The 18,875-nt window shown below is 47.6% G+C and overlaps 2 protein-coding genes and 1 pseudogene across 2 annotated transcripts in view; all 3 read left to right on the top strand.

Annotated features, from left to right (window-relative positions):
• LOC128421943 (zinc finger protein 91-like) overlaps positions 1-18,875 on the top strand; it is a 52,754-nt gene that overhangs the window by 9,688 nt on the left and 24,191 nt on the right. The gene's annotated exons all lie outside the window — the stretch shown is intronic.
• LOC128421950 (zinc finger protein 850-like) lies at positions 418-16,860 on the top strand (annotated as a pseudogene).
• On the top strand, positions 3,175-4,959 carry LOC128421981 (oocyte zinc finger protein XlCOF6-like). Its single transcript, XM_053405391.1, has one exon. It carries the CDS (start codon positions 3,229-3,231, stop codon positions 4,867-4,869), a length of 1,641 nt encoding a protein of 546 aa, XP_053261366.1. The 5' UTR covers positions 3,175-3,228; the 3' UTR covers positions 4,870-4,959.

The following is an 18,875-nucleotide window of genomic DNA, read 5'->3' as shown; positions in this document are numbered from 1 at the left end:
CCTGGGCATCCTGGCCACTCTATTGTTATGATAGCTATTCAGTTCCTGAATCCATGTCACAGGCTCACCCTATTCATATCTTAAATGTGCCCTTAAGACAGGATTTGTGCGCAAAGAGACAATGGACAGGTTTCCCACTTTGACCTTGCAGAGAATTTGGGAGGGAGAAAATGGTTCCAGAAATTTTCTGTGCTCGTCACCCACCCCTGTCAACAACCCCAGTTTCCCACACCTTTAAACTACCCTCTTCCAATAAGAACCATAATAGTATTCAGACATCCCTCTAGCTGCAAGGCTGTCCTGGGCTTCTCCTTTGAAAATATCAGGATCCTCCTCCTCCTCCTCCTCCTCCTCCTCCAATCCGGCTTCTGCTCCGGGAATAAGGGAGGGGTGACCCCCCTCCCAACCTGACTGCTTCTCCCGGAAGTGGAGCTTCTACGCCGGATTGCCGCTCAGCGCCATAGCTCTAGGGGCGCGCCCTTTCGGAAAGGGGAGGAGGGGCGGCAGGGGACCCCCCCAAAAAACATCGATGTTGCAGGAAAGGAAATGAGAATCGGGATCGAGGACAAAGAGGTAAAGGGGTCGCGGCGGGGGGGGGGAGAGGGGAGAAAGGGACCCGGAGAGGGACCCCGCGCCAGCTCCCCAAAGCGCCTTCCGTGGGCCCCCCCGGCAGGGCCTGGATCCCTGAACGTGTGCTGCGAAGGGGGCTTTCCTCGGCAGGGGTAGACATGGGGCGCCCACCCACGAGGACTCCCTGGCCCCGTTTCCCCCGCGCAGGCATCCCTGGGGCCCGGTGCGCTCCGCGCGGAGAGAGGCAGACCATGAAAGGGTTAAGGGGCGCGAGAGACGCCTAGATAGAGACCCCCCGTCCCTCCCCATCTCGTCTTGGGGGCCCCTCCGGATGGAGAGATGGGTCGCGCATGGCGAGGGGTGAGCCGTGCCAAGGGGGCCTCTGGGTGCAGGGGAGACTCCGGGAGAGAGGGAGGGGGCCAAGGGTGGGGGGAGCCGGGGGGAGGAGGGAGGGGAGCATCCCTGGGGTAAGGAAGCGAAGCACTGGCGGGGTTGGGGGGAGGAGACCAGTCTTTGGGGAGACGTCTCCATCGTGCGCCCACGAGTAATCTCCGGAGGGGCCGCCTTGGCTTCTCCCTCCCACCCAAGAATCGACCCCCCCCTTCAAGGCAACCAGAAAAGGATCCCTGGAAAGTGGGGGGTCCTGTCCCCCCACCCCTTCCTTCCTGCAAGCTCCATCCTCTTCCCACCCCATAAGCTCCTGCCCTGTCCAGACCCAGCGAATCTGCCCAGTCCAACCATTGTTCGTCCTGGAGAGGAGAGGGAAGAGGAAGAGGAAGAGGGGAGAGGAGGGGCCTTCTCAGAAGCGGCTCTTGGTTTCCGCAATCCCCCCCAGGAAGCAGTCAGAAACCTTTTCCTCTCTCTCAGGCTTTTATCTTCAAGTGTCTTTTCCACTGCATGGTTCATTGAGGATGAGGAAAATGTACACTTGTCATCAGAAACAGGGGTGCAGAACCTATTTAATTGATCTCAGGATTGCTATAGAAGGTGCGCCTCAAAGGCATTTCTGTTCCTCTTACTTTTTATAGGCAATGTCAGAGTGACTGACAAGCTGAGATACTTCCCAGTCAAAGGACCCATTTTCATGATAGACAGTGCTTGTGGCTGGAGGCTCTACAGACAGGCTGTGCCTATGGAGGCCAAAGACTGGCAGTATTAGCACAGGTGAGCTGTGTGACCTTCCCAAATTTACAGACTGTATGTGAATGAGGGTGTGTGGGTGGGATTATTGTTTACGGCAACCCTGTGATTTTCTCCACCCAAAACATTTCATGACCTGATATTGCACTACGAATTCCAAAATAACTACAAAAAAATCACAAGATAATACAACTGATTGTAGTATTTATACCCTGCCCATCTGGTTGGTTTTCCAGTACACATAAAAGACAGTAAAACATCAAACATTATAAACCTCCTAATACAGGTCTCCCTTCAACTGTCTTCTAAATGTCAGGTAGTTGTTCATTTCCTTGACCTCTGAAGGGAGGGAACCAGCAGAAGACCCTCAGAGGAGAACCTCAGTGTTCAGAGTGAAGGATGGAGGTGGAGACACTCCTTCAGGTCTACAGGGCCGAGGCTGTTTAGGGCTCTAGGTTGCAGAACTTTCTCCTTCATAACGATCTCCTAGACTGACATATAGTTAGGAGAGTAGGAAAAAACGCTCAGATCAGGAATAAATTCATATCTCAAGAAATAACACAACTTCAGGTTGTTAATGAATCAGTACTACATATTCAAGGATGAAGTTTACACTAAGTAGAGTTATCCATTTGCTTTTAATATCCAGCTTTTCAGTGCCAGATTAGGATAGTCCTGTGTCAGAAGACAGTGCAAGAGATCAGGCAGCACATCATTATTATAAAGAACAATTGAGGTGGGTGTTTCCGTCTGGGATTCCCATGCGCCAGCTGCTTTCCTTCTGCTGCTCCTGCTCTCTCCATGCAATGTGAGGCATCTAGACAGAGGTCCATCTCCAAGAACAGGAGCTTCCCTGAGCACCCATTCAGCGGACCCCAAGCACCAAGCCTTGTCACTAGTTCTCCGACTGACCCAGACCAAAGTCCCTGGAAAAGATGTAGACCTGGGTCTCATATAATGGTCTCATATAATGGTCCACATGGACTTCCTGAGGCCATTGGGACTGTGCAGGTGATTCATGAAGATCTAGGGGTGTAAACAGGGGTGGATGGAGGACTATGATGCGGATGATGGGAAATGTCCAAAGGAAAGATAAACCAGAGACAGAGAGGGCCTTTTCATGGAGAGAGAGTAGCTGCATTTCCTGTGAGAAAACAATTGATGTGAAAAGGCTGTTTTCCAAGATCATGCTGCTTTATTAATGATGATTGAGGATAACGAAAGGTTGCTGATGCATTACTATCATTTGACATCATTGCATCTTCATTTCCTAAAAATTTGGAACCTGGGTAGGATGCAGGGGAAATATAGGACATGTTGAAATATGAGGTGGTGCTAATTGCATCTGATATGCTCTCTTTTCCTTTGTTCTCTTCCTTGAAACCCAAACAGGATTTCCTTTCCTACAACGCTGAGGAGGGTTATGGTGAAGAGAGACAGACTTCCAGGGGAAAGGGCACCTTTGGTTTCACTAGATATAGACTTAAAATGTGTGAAATCTGGAACATGCTTCATTGAATGAACACACATAGCTCACATCAACAAACCCCAAAAGTGGCGAAACCATTTAAAGGTATAGAGTGTGAAAAGACTTTCACTGATAGAACACATCAGCCGACTAACATGGGCAAGAAAGGATTCAAATGCAAGGAGTGCGGGAAGAACTTCAGTCAGAGTGGACACCTCAATATACATCAACGGACTCACACAGGGGATAAACCATTTAAATGCATGGAGTGTGGAAAGACCTTTCGTGATAATGGAAACCTTAGAACACATCAACGGACACACACAGGGGAGAAACCATATGAATGTATGGAGTGTAGAAAGAGCTTCAGTTTCAGTGCAAACCTTAGACGACATCAACGGACTCACACAGGGGAAAAACCATTTAAATGCATTGAGTGCGGAAAGAGATTTAGTGATAATGGAAAACTTAGAAGACATCAAGAGACTCACACAGGGGAGAAACCATTTAAATGTATAGAGTGTGGAAAGAGCTTTTGTGATAATAGAACCCTTAGAACACATCAACGGACTCACACAGGAGAGAAACCATATGAATGTATGGAGTGCGGAAAGAGCTTTTGTGATAATAGAACCCTTAGAAGACATCAACGGACTCACACAGGGGAGAAACCATATGAATGTATGGAGTGTGGAAAGAGCTTTAGTGATAATGGAACCCTTAGAAGACATCAACGGACTCACACAGGAGAGAAACCATATAAATGTATGGAGTGCGGAAAGAGCTTTCGTAATAATGGAACCCTTAGAACACATCAGTGGACTCACACAGGGGAGAAACCATATGAATGTATGGAGTGTCGAAAGAGCTTTAGTGATAATGGAACCCTTAGAACACATCAACGGACTCACACAGGGGAAAAACCATTTAAATGCATGGAGTGCGGAAGAAAATTCAGTCAGAGTGGACACCTAAATATGCATCTACTGACTCACACGGGTGAAAAACCTTTTAAATGCATGGAGTGCGGAAAGAGCTTTAGAGATAATGGAAAACTTAGAAGACATCAACGGACTCACACAGGGGAGAAACCATTTAAATGTATAGAGTGTGGAAAGAGCTTTAGTGATAATGGAAAACTTAGAACACATCAACGGACTCACACAGGGGAGAAACCATATAAATGTATGCATTGTGGAAAGAGCTTCAGTAATAGTGGAAACTTCAATATACACCAACGGACTCACACAGGGGAGAAACCATATGAATGTATGGAGTGCGGAAAGAGCTTCAGAGATAATGGAAGCCTTAGAATGCATCAACGGACACACACGGGGGAGAAACCATATGAATGTATGGAGTGCGGAAAGAGCTTTCGTGATAATGGAATCCTTAGAACACATCAACGGACTCACACAGGGGAGAAACCATATGAATGTATGGCGTGCGGAAAGAGCTTTCGTGCTAATGGCAACCTTAGAAGACATCAACAGACTCACACAGGGGAGAAACCATGTAAATGTATGGAGTGCGGAAAGAGCTTTCGTGATAATGGAACCCTTAGAAGACATCAACGGACTCACACAGGGGAAAAACCATTTAAATGCATGGAGTGCGGAAGGAAATTCAGTCAGAGTGGACACCTCAGCGTGCATCAACTGACTCACACAGGGGAGAAACCATATGAATGATTTGTTCTCAGGAGCTAAGTTTTGTGCCTCACTGTGGTCCCAGTCATAACTGTAGCCTTTGAAAGCTCAGTAAACTATTACTGAAGAAGTCCTGCTGCCTGTGTGTGTCTTTTTGACCTCAGTGTGGCACTTGCTCTACACGTGGCCCCTCCCCTGCTGCTACTTAGCTCATGCCCTGGAGTTGCTGTACTCAAGCACACAAGATGGTTTTTGCACCAAACTCTGTCACCCCTACCACTACATGATCTCCAAACACTTCTTCTTCAACAGAACCTCATCTTGAAATACTGAAATTCAATGGGAGATTTCCCCCCAAAGCCTAAGTTCAAGATGGGGAATGTGGGGCTGCAGGTACCAGGGAAGTCTCCTGGTGGGCCCATCTTCACTCATGAACCCCATGGGGCAACCTGCTTATTCTGGAGTTTGAGAAGCAGTTTAAATGAAAAGATTGCAAAAAGTGCTTTATTTACAATGGAGTGTTTAAGGAACATCCAGGGACTTTCCCATGGAAGAACCCATTTAGATGTATGGAGAGTGGGACGTTTTCCTTTCAGTGTCCACTCTTTCTTCACAGCAATGAACTCAGCAGGAAATCAGTCTTAAACACGCGATGTGTATTTGAAATTCTTGTGTTTATATGTAAAACTGAACAGCAATGAAATATTGAAGGCAATGTCTAACAATGTGAGTATAATCTAAGAGGTAAAGTACCTTTTGATAGAGAGGATGAATCTGGTTTGCTGGTGGTGAGTGAGGATTAGGGCTCGGCGATATATTGATATCTGGTCCAATACTGGTTTCTAGACCACATCTCGATAACCTTCGAAGAACAACTGATATGGCAATACACTGTCAATCGCAGTGTGTGTTTCTGGGATGTGCCTGCAAGCAGCGGCAGAAAGCTTTTCTTTGTGAAGCCCCTGCAGATGCCGAGTTGCTGACCTCCTTCCAAAACGACGGGAAGCGAAAGACACACCTCCATTGCCCTGTGTCCTTCCAGCCTCTTTCCTCGCTTGCTCCCTTCTGCCGGTGTGTGTGCCTGACTTAGATATCCTGTGTGCTGTATTTTTTTACTGCTGAAACTGGATCTGCTCTCAGGAGCTAAGTTTTGTGCCTCACTGGGGACCCAGTGAGAACCGTATGCTTTGAAATCTCAGTAAACTATTACTATAGACGTCCCGCTGCTTCTGTGTGTGTTTTTGACATCAGTGTGGGACTTGCTCTACATGTGGCCCCTACCCCACCGATGCTTGGCTAAGGCTCTGGAGTTACTGTACTCAAGCATTCAAGATGGGTATTTGTGTGTCAGAGTGGTTTTTACACCAAACTCTGTCACCCCCACCACTGCATGATCTCCAAACACTACTTATTCAACAGAACTTCATCCCTGCCCCCTGCACGTTCTGAAGAAAACTTAAAATTTAATGAGAGATTCCTCCCCCCCCCAAGCCTAACTGCAAGAGGGGGAAGGATGGGTTGCAGGTACCAGGAAAGTCTCCTGGAGGGCCCATCTTCACTCATGAACCACATAGGGGAACCCCAGAGCTACTGCTTATTCTGGGGTTGGGGAGGATAATATTTTTCCAGAGGTTATTAGTCAATCATGCTTAGGGAGTCTTCCTGCCAGAGGACCACAGTCCTTATTACTATCCTACTGATTTTACTGTTGCTGCTGCTTTTGCTGTCATGGACTGGCTGGGTTCAGGGGCGGGGGAGACACCAGTCTGGGGGACCCACAAGGAAGAAGGCTCAGATCCTGGGGACTGGTGGGGGGATGGCGATCAGCAGATAGAGGGAGAAAAGGGAGCAGAACGGGAGGGGAGGTGTTGCAAGCTGAGGAGGAAACAGGGTTTGGTGAGCAGGAAGAGGCTGGGACAGAGAGCAGTTCAGGCTCAGAGGGAGGAGAGGAGGGGCTAGGAGACCCAGAAGAGCCCGGCTACTGAAGCATCCAGGGAGACTCCCCCTCCGTCTGCGACCAGCTCCCCTCTCCCCTGGTCTCCTAGAGCACACAGAGAAATCCAGTTCAGACCCATGAGCCTATACATTATATTAATGGGTGTAGGTTTTTTTGCATCACTTTATGATGCTGTATTTTCTGCCCATTCGCCCCATTTGGAGAGGTCCTTTTGGAGCTCCTTGCATCTCTCTTTGTTTGAGCAACCCTGGACAATTTACATCGACTTTTAAAACTTCCCCCCTTCACCCAGAATACTTTTCAAGTAGCATCTTCACTAGTATGTATCAAAGGGTTACACAAGTGCAACAGTTGGTCACTCTATCAGATACATCTCTGGACACCTCTCCAGTACCCATCACCTAAACATCAAGAAAACTATTGACACAATACAGTAGTACCTCGGGTTAAGAACTTAATTCATTCCGGAGTTCTGTTCTTAACCTGAAACTGTTCTGAACCTGAGGTACCACTTTAGCTAATGGGGCCTCCCGCTGCTGCTGTGCCACCACTGCACGATTTCTGTTCTCATCCTGAAGCATAGTTCTTACCCCAAGGTACTATTTCTGGGTTAGCAGAGTCTGTAACCTGAAGCGTCTGTAACCCGAGCTGCCACTCTAATAATAATAATGATGATGATGATGATGATGATGATGATGAATAAAATAAAATATATTTATTTCCCACCCTCCCCAGGCAAAGCCGGGCTCAGAGCAGCTAACAACAGTAAAAGTAACACAGTTTACATAAAATCACAATCAATTAATTGAAATACATTCTAAAATCAATTCATAATCAAATTACATCCTTGCCCTCAGGGCTTCTCCTGAGCTGGGCTTTCAGAACACCTGTGTTAAAGGAATCCGAGGGCTCCCTTGGACAAAAAAGACACCAACCAGGACAGTTTGGAGCAAAACAGCAGCCTGTAGGCTTGGCCTTTATTGGAAACTGTCACGACAGGACTCCCAGCCACAAGAAGATGAAGCAAAATGGAAGTCCCGAACAAAAGAAGACCCCAACTTTTATTAGCTACTAATCCCCCAAACTACACCCCTGGAACTACATCACAACTACATCATGACTACATCATTGACACATCACAAACAGGAGGGGTTGAGGGAGGGGTTGTGGAAGTAACCTGAGTATCTTGACACCTGGCTGGTTCCTCTTTCCCCCTCCCCACCAGTCTCTTCCAGAAGACAAAGGGGAGTTGACAGTTTCCTGCCCCCAGAGGGGAGATCTGATCATTGTCCTTTGTTCCAGTCTGTGTTGAATCTACTCCCATATGCAAGTCCGTTGTGTCCTTGATGATCTTCTGTCAGGGACCATCAAGGTTGCCATGCCAACTGGTCAGGGCTCCTGTGGATGTGCTGGTATGCTGAAGGGATTGTGGCTGCCCTGTATCAGACCTTCCCCATTTTGTAGTCCTTCCTTCATGGAGTAAAAAGAAGTGGAACGGTGCAGATTCGATGTATGGTTGATTTTCTATGAATTTATAACAGAAGCGTAGCGTATGTAGTGTGTGGGTGCGTGTGTGTGTCAAGTTTGTAAAAACTGAATGATTGGGGGAGGGGGTTTCTTGCGACACCTGGCTTGGTCAGCTGCCTCTGTGGAAGTCTGTTGTCGCCCCTTGGTCACTCCCTGGGTGGGGCGAAGTGTACGTGCTCTCACGCTCAGGGGATTTTGGCAGGAGGCCCTGTTCTCACTGCCTACGTGGCTATCCGCTTCCAAGGTCATGGAGGAGGGTGAAGCCTAAATTTACTTTTTCTTAAGAGTGAAAATGGCATTGGAATGGGAAGAATCGGTTAAAGTATGGATTTTATATGAATTTACAAATTTAGGTATCATTCTCTGAGCTGTCAAGTTGAAAGGATACATTCAGACACAATCTTTGTAACTTTAGGCAATCGAAACCAAAATGGCTTTAATATACAGTACCCATAGTTTGAGCAGCAGGAAGGTACTCAGAAAAGCATGCAAAGGCTGAGCTGAAAGGCTGGTTTGGAGGCAGTTTCAGCCGTCTACGGATTCCCCCATTGGCTAGCTGTCAAAACACAGCGCTCTTGATTGGTGAGCTTCAGTTATTCATAAATCTCATTCATAAAACACAAAGTCCGTAAATCCCATCCATAATATGCAGAGACCGTGTTTTCCTGTATTTATAAGATGTGTGAGTCGTGCTTTTGCGACTGAGGGGAGAGGCGTTTGGGGTTCCTCGTTCCAGGGCATAATGTCAGATCGTAACCCCCTCCCCTGTAATTTCCGTAACACCAGGAAGGAATCCCCCTCACCCTTGTCATACGCAGCTGGGCTCACTTGCCAGAGCCACCTGGAGGGCCTGACTACAATTCCCATCATCCCTGACCACTGGTCCTGCTAGGTAGGGGTGACGGGAGCTGTACTCCAAAAACAGCTGGAGACCCAAATTTGGGAAACCCAGTTCTCCCTGAAGGACAAAGGAGGGTTCACTTGCACCAGAACGTAAGGTGAGCCCTGCAGGATCAGGCCCAAGGGGCCCCTGTCCTCCCAGGAGCCAAGCAGGGGCCTCTTCTGGGAAGCCCACCGGCAGCACTTGAGCACCAGAGAAGGGGGGAGGCGCATTTCTTCTAGGGACACATTTCTGGGGTCCCCACGTTGCGCCCCAGCCTGGCTCCACTCGGCCAGGGCAGCTGCGTTTTGTTTCGCTGCAGGTGAGTCTGCCCCGTGCAACGTGGGGCTCTTAAGGGAACTTCGGGGGGGGGCGGAGGGACTAGAGCTCCGCCGCACTTGCAAAGGACCAGTAGAAGCGGAGGGGAGGCAGGCAGCAGGAGGGCGATGGGGAGGAACCAGCGAGAAGGAGCTTCTGGAGCCTGGGCAGCCCCCTCCCCGCCTGCTCCCGGAAGGTTTCTCGAGCCCCTCCCCTTTTCATTTCAAGGACTGGGGGACCTCAGCATCCCGGGGTTGCTTTGCTCCGGGGGGGAAGCTATTTTGTTTGCTGAGGGCAGGAGTCACAATCCTGTCACATTGTGCTGTGTCTGGCTTTTAGGTAAGGGGGTGAGGCTCAGGTGGGAAGGAGTTGAGAAGGAAAATATCCCCGGGTGCGGATTTCCTCCGCTGCCCAGATCGTCAGGGTGCCCCTCTCCGCGGGTCCCTCCGGTCAGCAAAAGAATGAGTCTCCAGCCAAGTTAAAGAAGCAAACGGCGGTCAGTTGACGTGAACTTTATGTGTTGCAACAAGGTTCAAACACACCAAGAGTAGGAACCCCGAGAAGATGGTTGCATGGATTTTTAAGACCTCTCCCCATTTCCCACAATACATTTTTCCACAGCATCTTTGATGCATCACAGATTTGTCACAAAGGAGGAGTCTTTGGCATTCAGAAACATGGACCCGTCACCCACCCCTGTCAACAACCCCAGTTTCTCACACCTTTTAACTGCCCTCTTCCAATAAGAACCATAATAGTATTCAGACATCCCTCTAGCTGCAAGGCTGTCCTGGGCTTCTCCTTTGGAAGTATCAGGATCCTCCTCCTCCTCCTCCTCCTCCTCCAATCCGGCTTCTGTTCTGGGAATAAGGGAGGGGTGACCCCCCTCCCAACCTGCCTGCTTCTCCCGGAAGTGGAGCTTCTACGCCGGATTGCCGCTCAGCGCCATAGCTCTAGGGGCGCGCCCTTTCGGAAAGGGGAGGAGGGGCGGCAGGGGACCCCCCCAAAAAACATCGATGTTGCAGGAAAGGAAATGAGAATCGGGATCGAGGACAAAGAGGTAAAGGGGTCGCGGGGGGGGGGGAGAGGGGAGAGAAGGACCCAGAGAGGGACCCCGCGCCAGCTCCCCAAAGCGCCTTCCGTGGGCCCCCCCGGCAGGGCCTGGATCCCTGAACGTGTGCTGCGAAGGGGGCTTTCCTCGGCAGGGGTAGACATGGGGCGCCCACCCACGGGGTCCCACGAGGACTCCCTGGCCCCGTTTCCCCCGCGCAGGCATCCCTGGGGCCCTGTGCGCTCCGCGCGGAGAGAGGCAGACCATGAAAGGGTTAACGGGCACGAAAGACGCCTAGAGACACCCCCGTCCCTCCCCATCTCGTCTTGGGGGGACCCTCCGGGTGGAGAGATGGGTCGCGCATGGCGAGGGGTGAGCCGCGCCAAGGGGGCCTCTGGGTGCAGGGGAGACTCCGGGAGAGAGGGAGGGGGCCAAGGGTGGGGGGAGCCAGGGGGGAGGAGGGAGGGGAGCATCCCCGGGGCAAGGAAGCGAAGCATTGGCGGGGTTGGGGGGAGGAGACCAGTCTTTGGGGAGACGTCTCCATCGTGCGCCCACGAGGAATCTCCAGAGGGGCGGCCTTGGCTTCTCCCTCCCACCCAATAATCGACCCCCCCCTCAAGGCAACCAGAAAAGGATCCCTGGAAAGTGGGGGGTCCTTTCCCCGCACCCCTTCCTTCCTGCAAGCTCCATCCTCTTCCCACCCCATAAGCTCCTGCCCTGTCCAGACACAGCGAATCTGCCCAGTCCAACCATTGTTCGTCCTGGAGAGGAGAGGGAAGAGGAAGAGAGGGGGGGGGCCTTCTCAGAAGTGACTCTTTGTTTCCTCAGTCCCCCCCAGGAAGCAGCCAGAAACCTTTTCCTCTCTCTCAGGCTTCCATCTTTAAGTGTCTTTTCCACTGCATGGTTTATTGAGGATGAGGAAAATGTACACCTTTCATCAGAAACAGGGGTGCAGAACCTGTTTAATTGATCTCAGGATTGCTATATTTTTTTTAAAAAGATACTTATTGAATTTTTCCACCTTTATGAATTAAAAAATCAAAAAAACAAAGAACAAAAAAGTTAAAAACACATAAAGTTTACAATCCTTATTTTCAATAACATATTTCCCTGACTTCCCCACACCTCCCCTTCTTATATTCCAATTCAAATTGTTAATTCAACAAGTTCTTGTCCCCAATTTTTGACCTTTTTATATTTAATTCATTTTAGAAAAACCAATTTTAACTTATAAACATCAGTATTTAAACATCAGTGCTCATTCTTAAAACTTTTTTCTAAAGTCGACCCAAATTCCCTTCCACGAATTCCCCAATTTTCATACTAATAACAAAACAAAATAAAAAAAACAAATTATAATTCTGCACCCTTTGGATTCCCAAACCCCACCCCCCCTTTCCCGGTTTCAATCCCCAACAAATGTCCATCAGTCTTAGTCTACTATCAGCCTGGAGACCTCACGTCCGAGGCTCTTAATTCTCTCTCAATTCCTCTCTGCCGGTTTTTTTGGTAGTCCTTAATATTAAACACCAGATCTCGGAGAAGCTCTGTCCCGATAGGGTCCATATTTCTTCCAGCCAGACCTCCATACTTAAAAGTGGAGCCCGAATCTTGTTTCTTACTCCTTTTAAGTCCAAATGTCCCAAAAGCTCCAACTTTCACCTTAGTCAAATTTGTAATCCATAGGTCTTCAGATCTCCACATAAGGAGATCTCTCCATTCTTCAATCTTCAATTCAAAACAGATTTTCATCATCCAATACTTATTTTCCTTTGTAGCCATCATGTCAGGCCTCTGGCTCTCCTTTGTCATCTGCAACATTACATCTCCTCCTTCCTTTTCCTCAGAAACAACATATATCTCTTTCTCCACACTCTCAAATCTTTCAAGTTTCTCTTCTTGTCCAGCTGCATGGACTTCATGAGTCAAGTCCTTATCAAATGCAATGAATTTGTTTACTGTTAAGTCCAGAGTTGCAACATTTATAGCCAAAACATCAATTTGGCCTTGTAACTTTCCCAAGAGAAGAAACACTCTGTCCAATTTAGCTTGAATTTTTCCTGCTTCAGCCATTCTTGTAATGTCCCAAAATCCCCTCTAGAAGGATTTTGGTTACTTTATCTTCCTTCCAGTTCAAATCCAAAAATCCAGTTAGTTTGTATCAGTTCTTCCTTGTTTTCAACAAAATATAACCAAATTGTAGCAAATATATCCAGCAGAGACAGCAGAAACAAAGTTCTCTTTTTCCTTCTTGACAGCTAATTTGACAGCTGTCAAACTCTTCTATATCTCCTCAACAGGCTCTCTCGCGGATCACTCCCGGGTCCGGGGGGGTGGCACTTCAGCTCTCAAAATTAGCTCTTATCCTCCAGTGAAATTACTTATACTGCCAAATCGTGAAATTAATGTCTTTTACCCAATAAAGAAGAAGAAATTCTCTCGACCTTAGTTAGCTAGTCCTTGCTGTGCCTCAAAGGCATTTCTGTTCCTCTTACTTTTTATAGGCAATGTCAGAGTGACTGACAAGCTGAGATACTTCCCAGTCAAAGGACCCATTTTCATGATAGACAGTGCTTGTGGCTGGAGGCTCTACAGACAGGGTGCGCCTATGGACGCCAAAGACTACCAGTATTAGCACAGGTGAGGTGTGTGACCTTCCCAAATTTACAGACTGTATGTGAATGAGAGTTTGTGGGTGGGATTATTGTTTACGGCAACCCTGTGATTTTCTCCACCCAAAACATTTCATGACCTGATATTGCACTACGAATTCCAAAATAACTACAAAAAAATCACAAGATAATACAACTGATTGTAGTATTTATACCCTGCCCATCTGGTTGGGTTTCCAGTACACATAAAAGACAGTAAAACATCAGACATTAAAACCTCCTAATACAGGTCTCCCTTCAACTATCTTCTAAATGTCAGATAGTTGTTCATTTCCTTGACCTCTGAAAGGAGGGAACCAGCAGAAGACCCTCAGAGGAGAACCTCAGTGTGCAAAGTGAAGGATGGAGCTGGAGACACTCCTTCAGGTCTACAGGGCCGAGCCTGTTTAGGGCTCTAGGTCTCAGATCTTGCTCCTTCATAACGATCTCCTAGACTGACATATAGTTAGGAGAGTAGGAAAAAACGCTCAGATCAGGTCCTGTGTCAGAAGGTCCTGTGTCAGAAGACGGTGCAAGAGATCAGGCAGCACATCATTATTATAAGGAACAATGGGGGTGTGTTACCCATTTGCCAGCTGCTTTCCTTCTGCTTCTCCTGCTCTCTCCATGCAATGTGAGGCATCTAGACGGAGGTCCATCTCCAAGAACAGGAGCTTCCCTGAGCACCCATTCAGCTGACCCCAAGCACCAAGCCTTGTCACTAGTTCTCCGACTGACCCAGACCAAAGTCCCTGGAAAAGATGTAGACCTGGGTCTCATATAATGGTCCACATGGACTTCCTGAAGCCATTGGGACTGTGCAGGTGATTCATGAAGATCTAGGGGTGTAAACAGGGGTGGATGGAGGATTATGATGCCGATGATGGGAAATGTCCAAAGGAAAGATGAACCAGAGACAGAGAGGGCCTTTTCATGGAGAGAGAGTAGCTGCATTTCCTGTGAGAAAACAATTGATGGGAAAAGGCTGTTTTCCAAGATCATGCTGCTTTATTAATGATGATTGAGGATAATGAAAGGTTGCTGATGCATTACTATCATTTGACATCATTGCATCTTCATTTCCCCAAAATTTGGAACCTGAGTAGCATGCAGGGGAAATATAGGATATGTTGAAATATGAGGTGGTGCTAATGGCATCTGATATGCTCTCTTTTCCTTTGTTCTCTTCCTTGAAACCCAAACAGGATTTCCTTTCCTCCCACGCTGAGGAGGGTCATGGAGAAGAGAGACAGACTTCCAGGGGAAAGGGCACCTTTGGTTTCATTAGATATAGACCTTAAAATGTGTGAAATGTGGAACATGCTTCATTGAATGAGCACACATAGCTCACATAAACAAACCCCAAAAGTGGCGAAACCATTTAAAGGTATGGAGTGTGGAAAGACTTTCACTGATAGAACACATCAGCCGACTCACATGGGCAAGAAAGGATTCAAATGCAAGGAGTGCGGGAAGAACTTCAGTCAGAGTGGAAACCTCAATATACATCAACGGACTCACACAGGGGAAAAACCATTTAAATGCATGGAGTGTGGAAGGCAATTCAGTCAGAGTGGAAACCTAAATATGCATCAACTGACTCACACAGGGGAGAAACCTTTTAAATGTATGGAGTGTGGAAAGAGCTTTAGAGATAATGGAAAACTTAGAAGACATCAACGGACTCACACAGGGGAGAAACCATATGAATGTATGGAGTGTGGAAAGTCCTTTCGTGATAATGGAACCTTTAGAGGACATCAAGAGACTCACACAGGGGAGAAATCATATAAATGTATGGAGTGCGGAAAGAGCTTCAGTTTCAATGCAATCCTTAGATGACATCAACGGACTCACACAGGGGAGAAACCCTATGAATGTATGGAGTGTGGAAAGAGATTTAGTGATAATGGAAACCTTAGACGACATCAACGGACTCACACAGGGGAAAAACCATTTAAATGCATTGAGTGCGGAAAGAGATTTAGTGATAATGGAAAACTTAGAACACATCAACGGACACACACAGGGGAGAAACCATTTAAATGCATTGAGTGCGGAAAGAGATTTAGTGATAATGGAAAACTTAGAACACATCAACGGACACACACAGGGGAGAAACCATATGAATGTATGGAGTGCGGAAAGACCTTTCGTAATAATGGAACCCTTAGAACACATCAGTGGACTCACACAGGGGAGAAACCATATGAATGTATGGAGGGCGGAAAGAGCTTTCGTGATAATATAACCCTTAGAACACATCAATGGACTCACACAGGGGAGAAGCCATATGAATGTATGGAGTGCGGAAAGAGCTTCAGTTGCAATGGAAGCCTTAGAATACATCAACGGACTCACACGGGGGAGAAACCATATGAATGTATGGAGTGCGGAAAGAGCTTTCGTGATAATAGAACCCTTAGAACACATCAACGGACTCACACAGGGGAGAAACCATATGAATGTATGGAATGCGGAAAGAGCTTTCGTGATAATAGAACCCTTAGAACACATCAACGGACTCACAGGAGAGAAACCATATGAATGTATGGAGTGTGGAAGGAGCTTTCGTAATAATGGAACCCTTAGAACACATCAGTGGACTCACACAGGGGAGAAACCATATGAATGTATGGAGTGTGGAAAGAGCTTTCGTAATAATGGAACCCTTAGAACACATCAGTGGACTCACACAGGGGAGAAACCATATGAATGTATGGAGTGTGGAAAGAGCTTTCGTAATAATGGAACCCTTAGAACACATCAACGGACTCACACAGGGGAAAAACCATTTAAATGCATGGAGTGCGGAAGAAAATTCAGTCAGAGTGGACAACTAAATATGCATCAACTGACTCACACGGGTGAAAAACCTTTTAAATGCATGGAGTGCGGAAAGAGCTTTAGTGATAATGGAACCCTTAGAACACATCAACGGACTCACACAGGGGAGAAACCATATAAATGTATGCATTGTGGAAAGAGCTTCAGTAATAGTGGAAACTTAAATATACATCAACGGACTCACACAGGGGAGAAACCATATGAATGTATGGAGTGCGGAAAGAGCTTCAGTTTCAAAGGAAGCCTTAGAATACATCAACGGACTCACACAGGGGAGAAACCATATGAATGTATGGAGTGCGGAAAGAGCTTCAGTTGCAATGGAAGCCTTAGAACACATCAACGGACTCACACAGGGGAGAAACCATGTAAATGTATGGAGTGCGGAAAGAGCTTCAGTTTCAAAGGAAGCCTTAGAATACATCAACGGACACACACGGGGGAGAAACCATATGAATGTATGGAGTGCGGAAAGAGCTTTCGTGATAATGGCAACCTTAGAAGACATCAACGGACTCACACAGGGGAGAAACCATGTAAACGTATGGAGTGCGGAAAGAGCTTTTGTGATAATGGAACCCTTAGAACACATCAACGGACTCACACAGGGGAAAAACCATTTAATTGCATGGAGTGCGGAAGGAAATTCAGTCAGAGTCGAAACCTCAGCGTGCATCAACTGACTCACACAGGGGAGAAACCATATGAATGATTTGTTCTCAGGAGCTAAGTTTTGTGCCTCACTGTGGTCCCAGTCATAACTGTAGCCTTTGAAAGCTCAGTAAACTATTACTGAAGAAGTCCTGCTGCCTGTGTGTGTCTTTTTGACCTCAGTGTGGCACTTGCTCTACACGTGGCCCCTCCCCTGCTGCTACTTAGCTCATGCCCTGGAGTTGCTGTACTCAAGCACACAAGATGGTTTTTGCACCAAGCTCTGTCACCCTTACCACTACATGATCTCCAAACACTTCTTCTTCAACAGAACCTCATCTTGAAATACTGAAATTCAATGGGAGATTTCCCCCCAAAGCCTAAGTTCAAGACGGGGAATGTGGGGCTGCAGGTACCAGGGAAGTCTCCTGGTGGGCCCATCTTCACTCATGAACCCCATGGGGCAACCTGCTTATTCTGGAGTTTGAGAAGCAGTTTAAATGAAAAGATTGCAAAAAGTGCTTTATTTACAATGGAGTGTTTAAGGAACATCCAGGGACTTTCCCATGGAAGAACCCATTTAGATGTATGGAGAGTGGGACGTTTTTCTTTCAGTGTCCACTCTTTCTTCACAGCAATGAACTCAGCAGGAAATCAGTCTTAAACACGCGATGTGTATTTGAAATTCTTGTGTTTATATGTAAAACTGAACAGCAATGAAATATTGAAGGCAATGTCTAACAATGTGAGTATAATCTAAGAGGTAAAGTACCTTTTGATAGAGAGGATGAATCTGGTTTGCTGGTGGTGAGTGAGGATTAGGGCTCGGCGATATATTGATATCTGGTCCAATACTGGTTTCTAGACCACATCTCGATAACCTTTGAAAAACAATTGATATGTCAATACACTGCGAATCACAGTGTGTATTTTGGGATGTGCCTGCAAGCAGCGGCAAAAAGCTTTTCTTCGTGAAGCCCCTGCAGATGCCGAGTTGCTGACGTCCCTCCAAAACGAGGGGAAACGAAAGACACACATCCATTGCCCTGTGTCGTTCCAGCCTCTTTCCACGCTTGCTCCGTTCTGCCGGTGTGTGTGCCTGACTTCGATATCCTGTGTGCTGTATTTTTTTACTGCTGAAACTGGATCTGCTCTCAGGAGCTAAGTTTTGTGCCTCACTGGGGACCCAGTGAGAACTGTATGCTTTGAAAGCTCAGTAAAGTATTACGGAAGAATTCCTGCTGCTTCTGTTTGTGTTTTTGACGTCAGTGTGGGAATTGTTCTACACGTGGCCCCTACCCCGCCGATACTTGGCTAAGGCCCTGGAGTCACTGTACTCAAGCATGAAAGATGGGTATTTTTGTGTCAGAGTGGTTTTTACACCAAACTCTGTCATCCCCACCACCGCATGATCCCCAAACATTCAACAGAACTTCATCCCTGCCCCCTGCACGTTCTGAAGAAAACTTAAAATTTAATGAGAGATTCCTCCCCCCCCCCCCCAAGCCTAACTGCAAGATGGGGAAGGATGGGTTGTAGGTACCAGGAAAGTCTCCTGGAGGGCCCATCTTCACTCATGAACCACATAGGGGAACCCCAGCGCTACTGCTTATTCTGGGGTTGGGGAGGATAATATTTTTCCAGAGGTTATTAGTCAATCATGCTTAGGGAGTCTTCCTGCCAGAGGACCACAGTCCTTATTACTATCCTACTGATTTTACTGTTGCTGCTGCTTTTGCTGTCATGGACTGGCTGGGTTCAGGGGCGGGGGAGACACCAGTCTGGGGGACCCACAAGGAAGAAGGCTCAGATCCTGGGGACTGGTGGTGGGATGGCGATCAGCAGATAGAGGGAGAAAATGGAGCAGAACGGGAGGGGAGGTGTTGCAAGCTGAGGAGGAAACAGGGTTTGGTGAGCAGGAAGAGGCTGGGACAGAGAGCAGTTCAGGCTCAGAGGGAGGAGAAGAGGGCAGTGGCGTAGCGTGGGGGTGCCAGGGGTGCCGGCCGCACCGGGCGCAACATCTGGGGGGGGCGCGAGTCCAGAGGGAAGGCGACAGCGATTTCCATAGTTCAACTGGACCCCGCATGAAGGAGGTTTGCCGTTTTTCTGCCTCTGGAGAGGGCGAAGAAAAGCTTCTCCCCGGCCATTTTCTCTGCTCCGGGCATC

This window comes from Podarcis raffonei, chromosome 10 (genome assembly GCF_027172205.1).
Source record: "Podarcis raffonei isolate rPodRaf1 chromosome 10, rPodRaf1.pri, whole genome shotgun sequence".
Taxonomy (NCBI): domain Eukaryota; kingdom Metazoa; phylum Chordata; class Lepidosauria; order Squamata; family Lacertidae; genus Podarcis; species Podarcis raffonei.
Note: the sequence above shows the minus strand (reverse complement) of the source record. Positions and strands in the feature narration are given on the sequence as shown.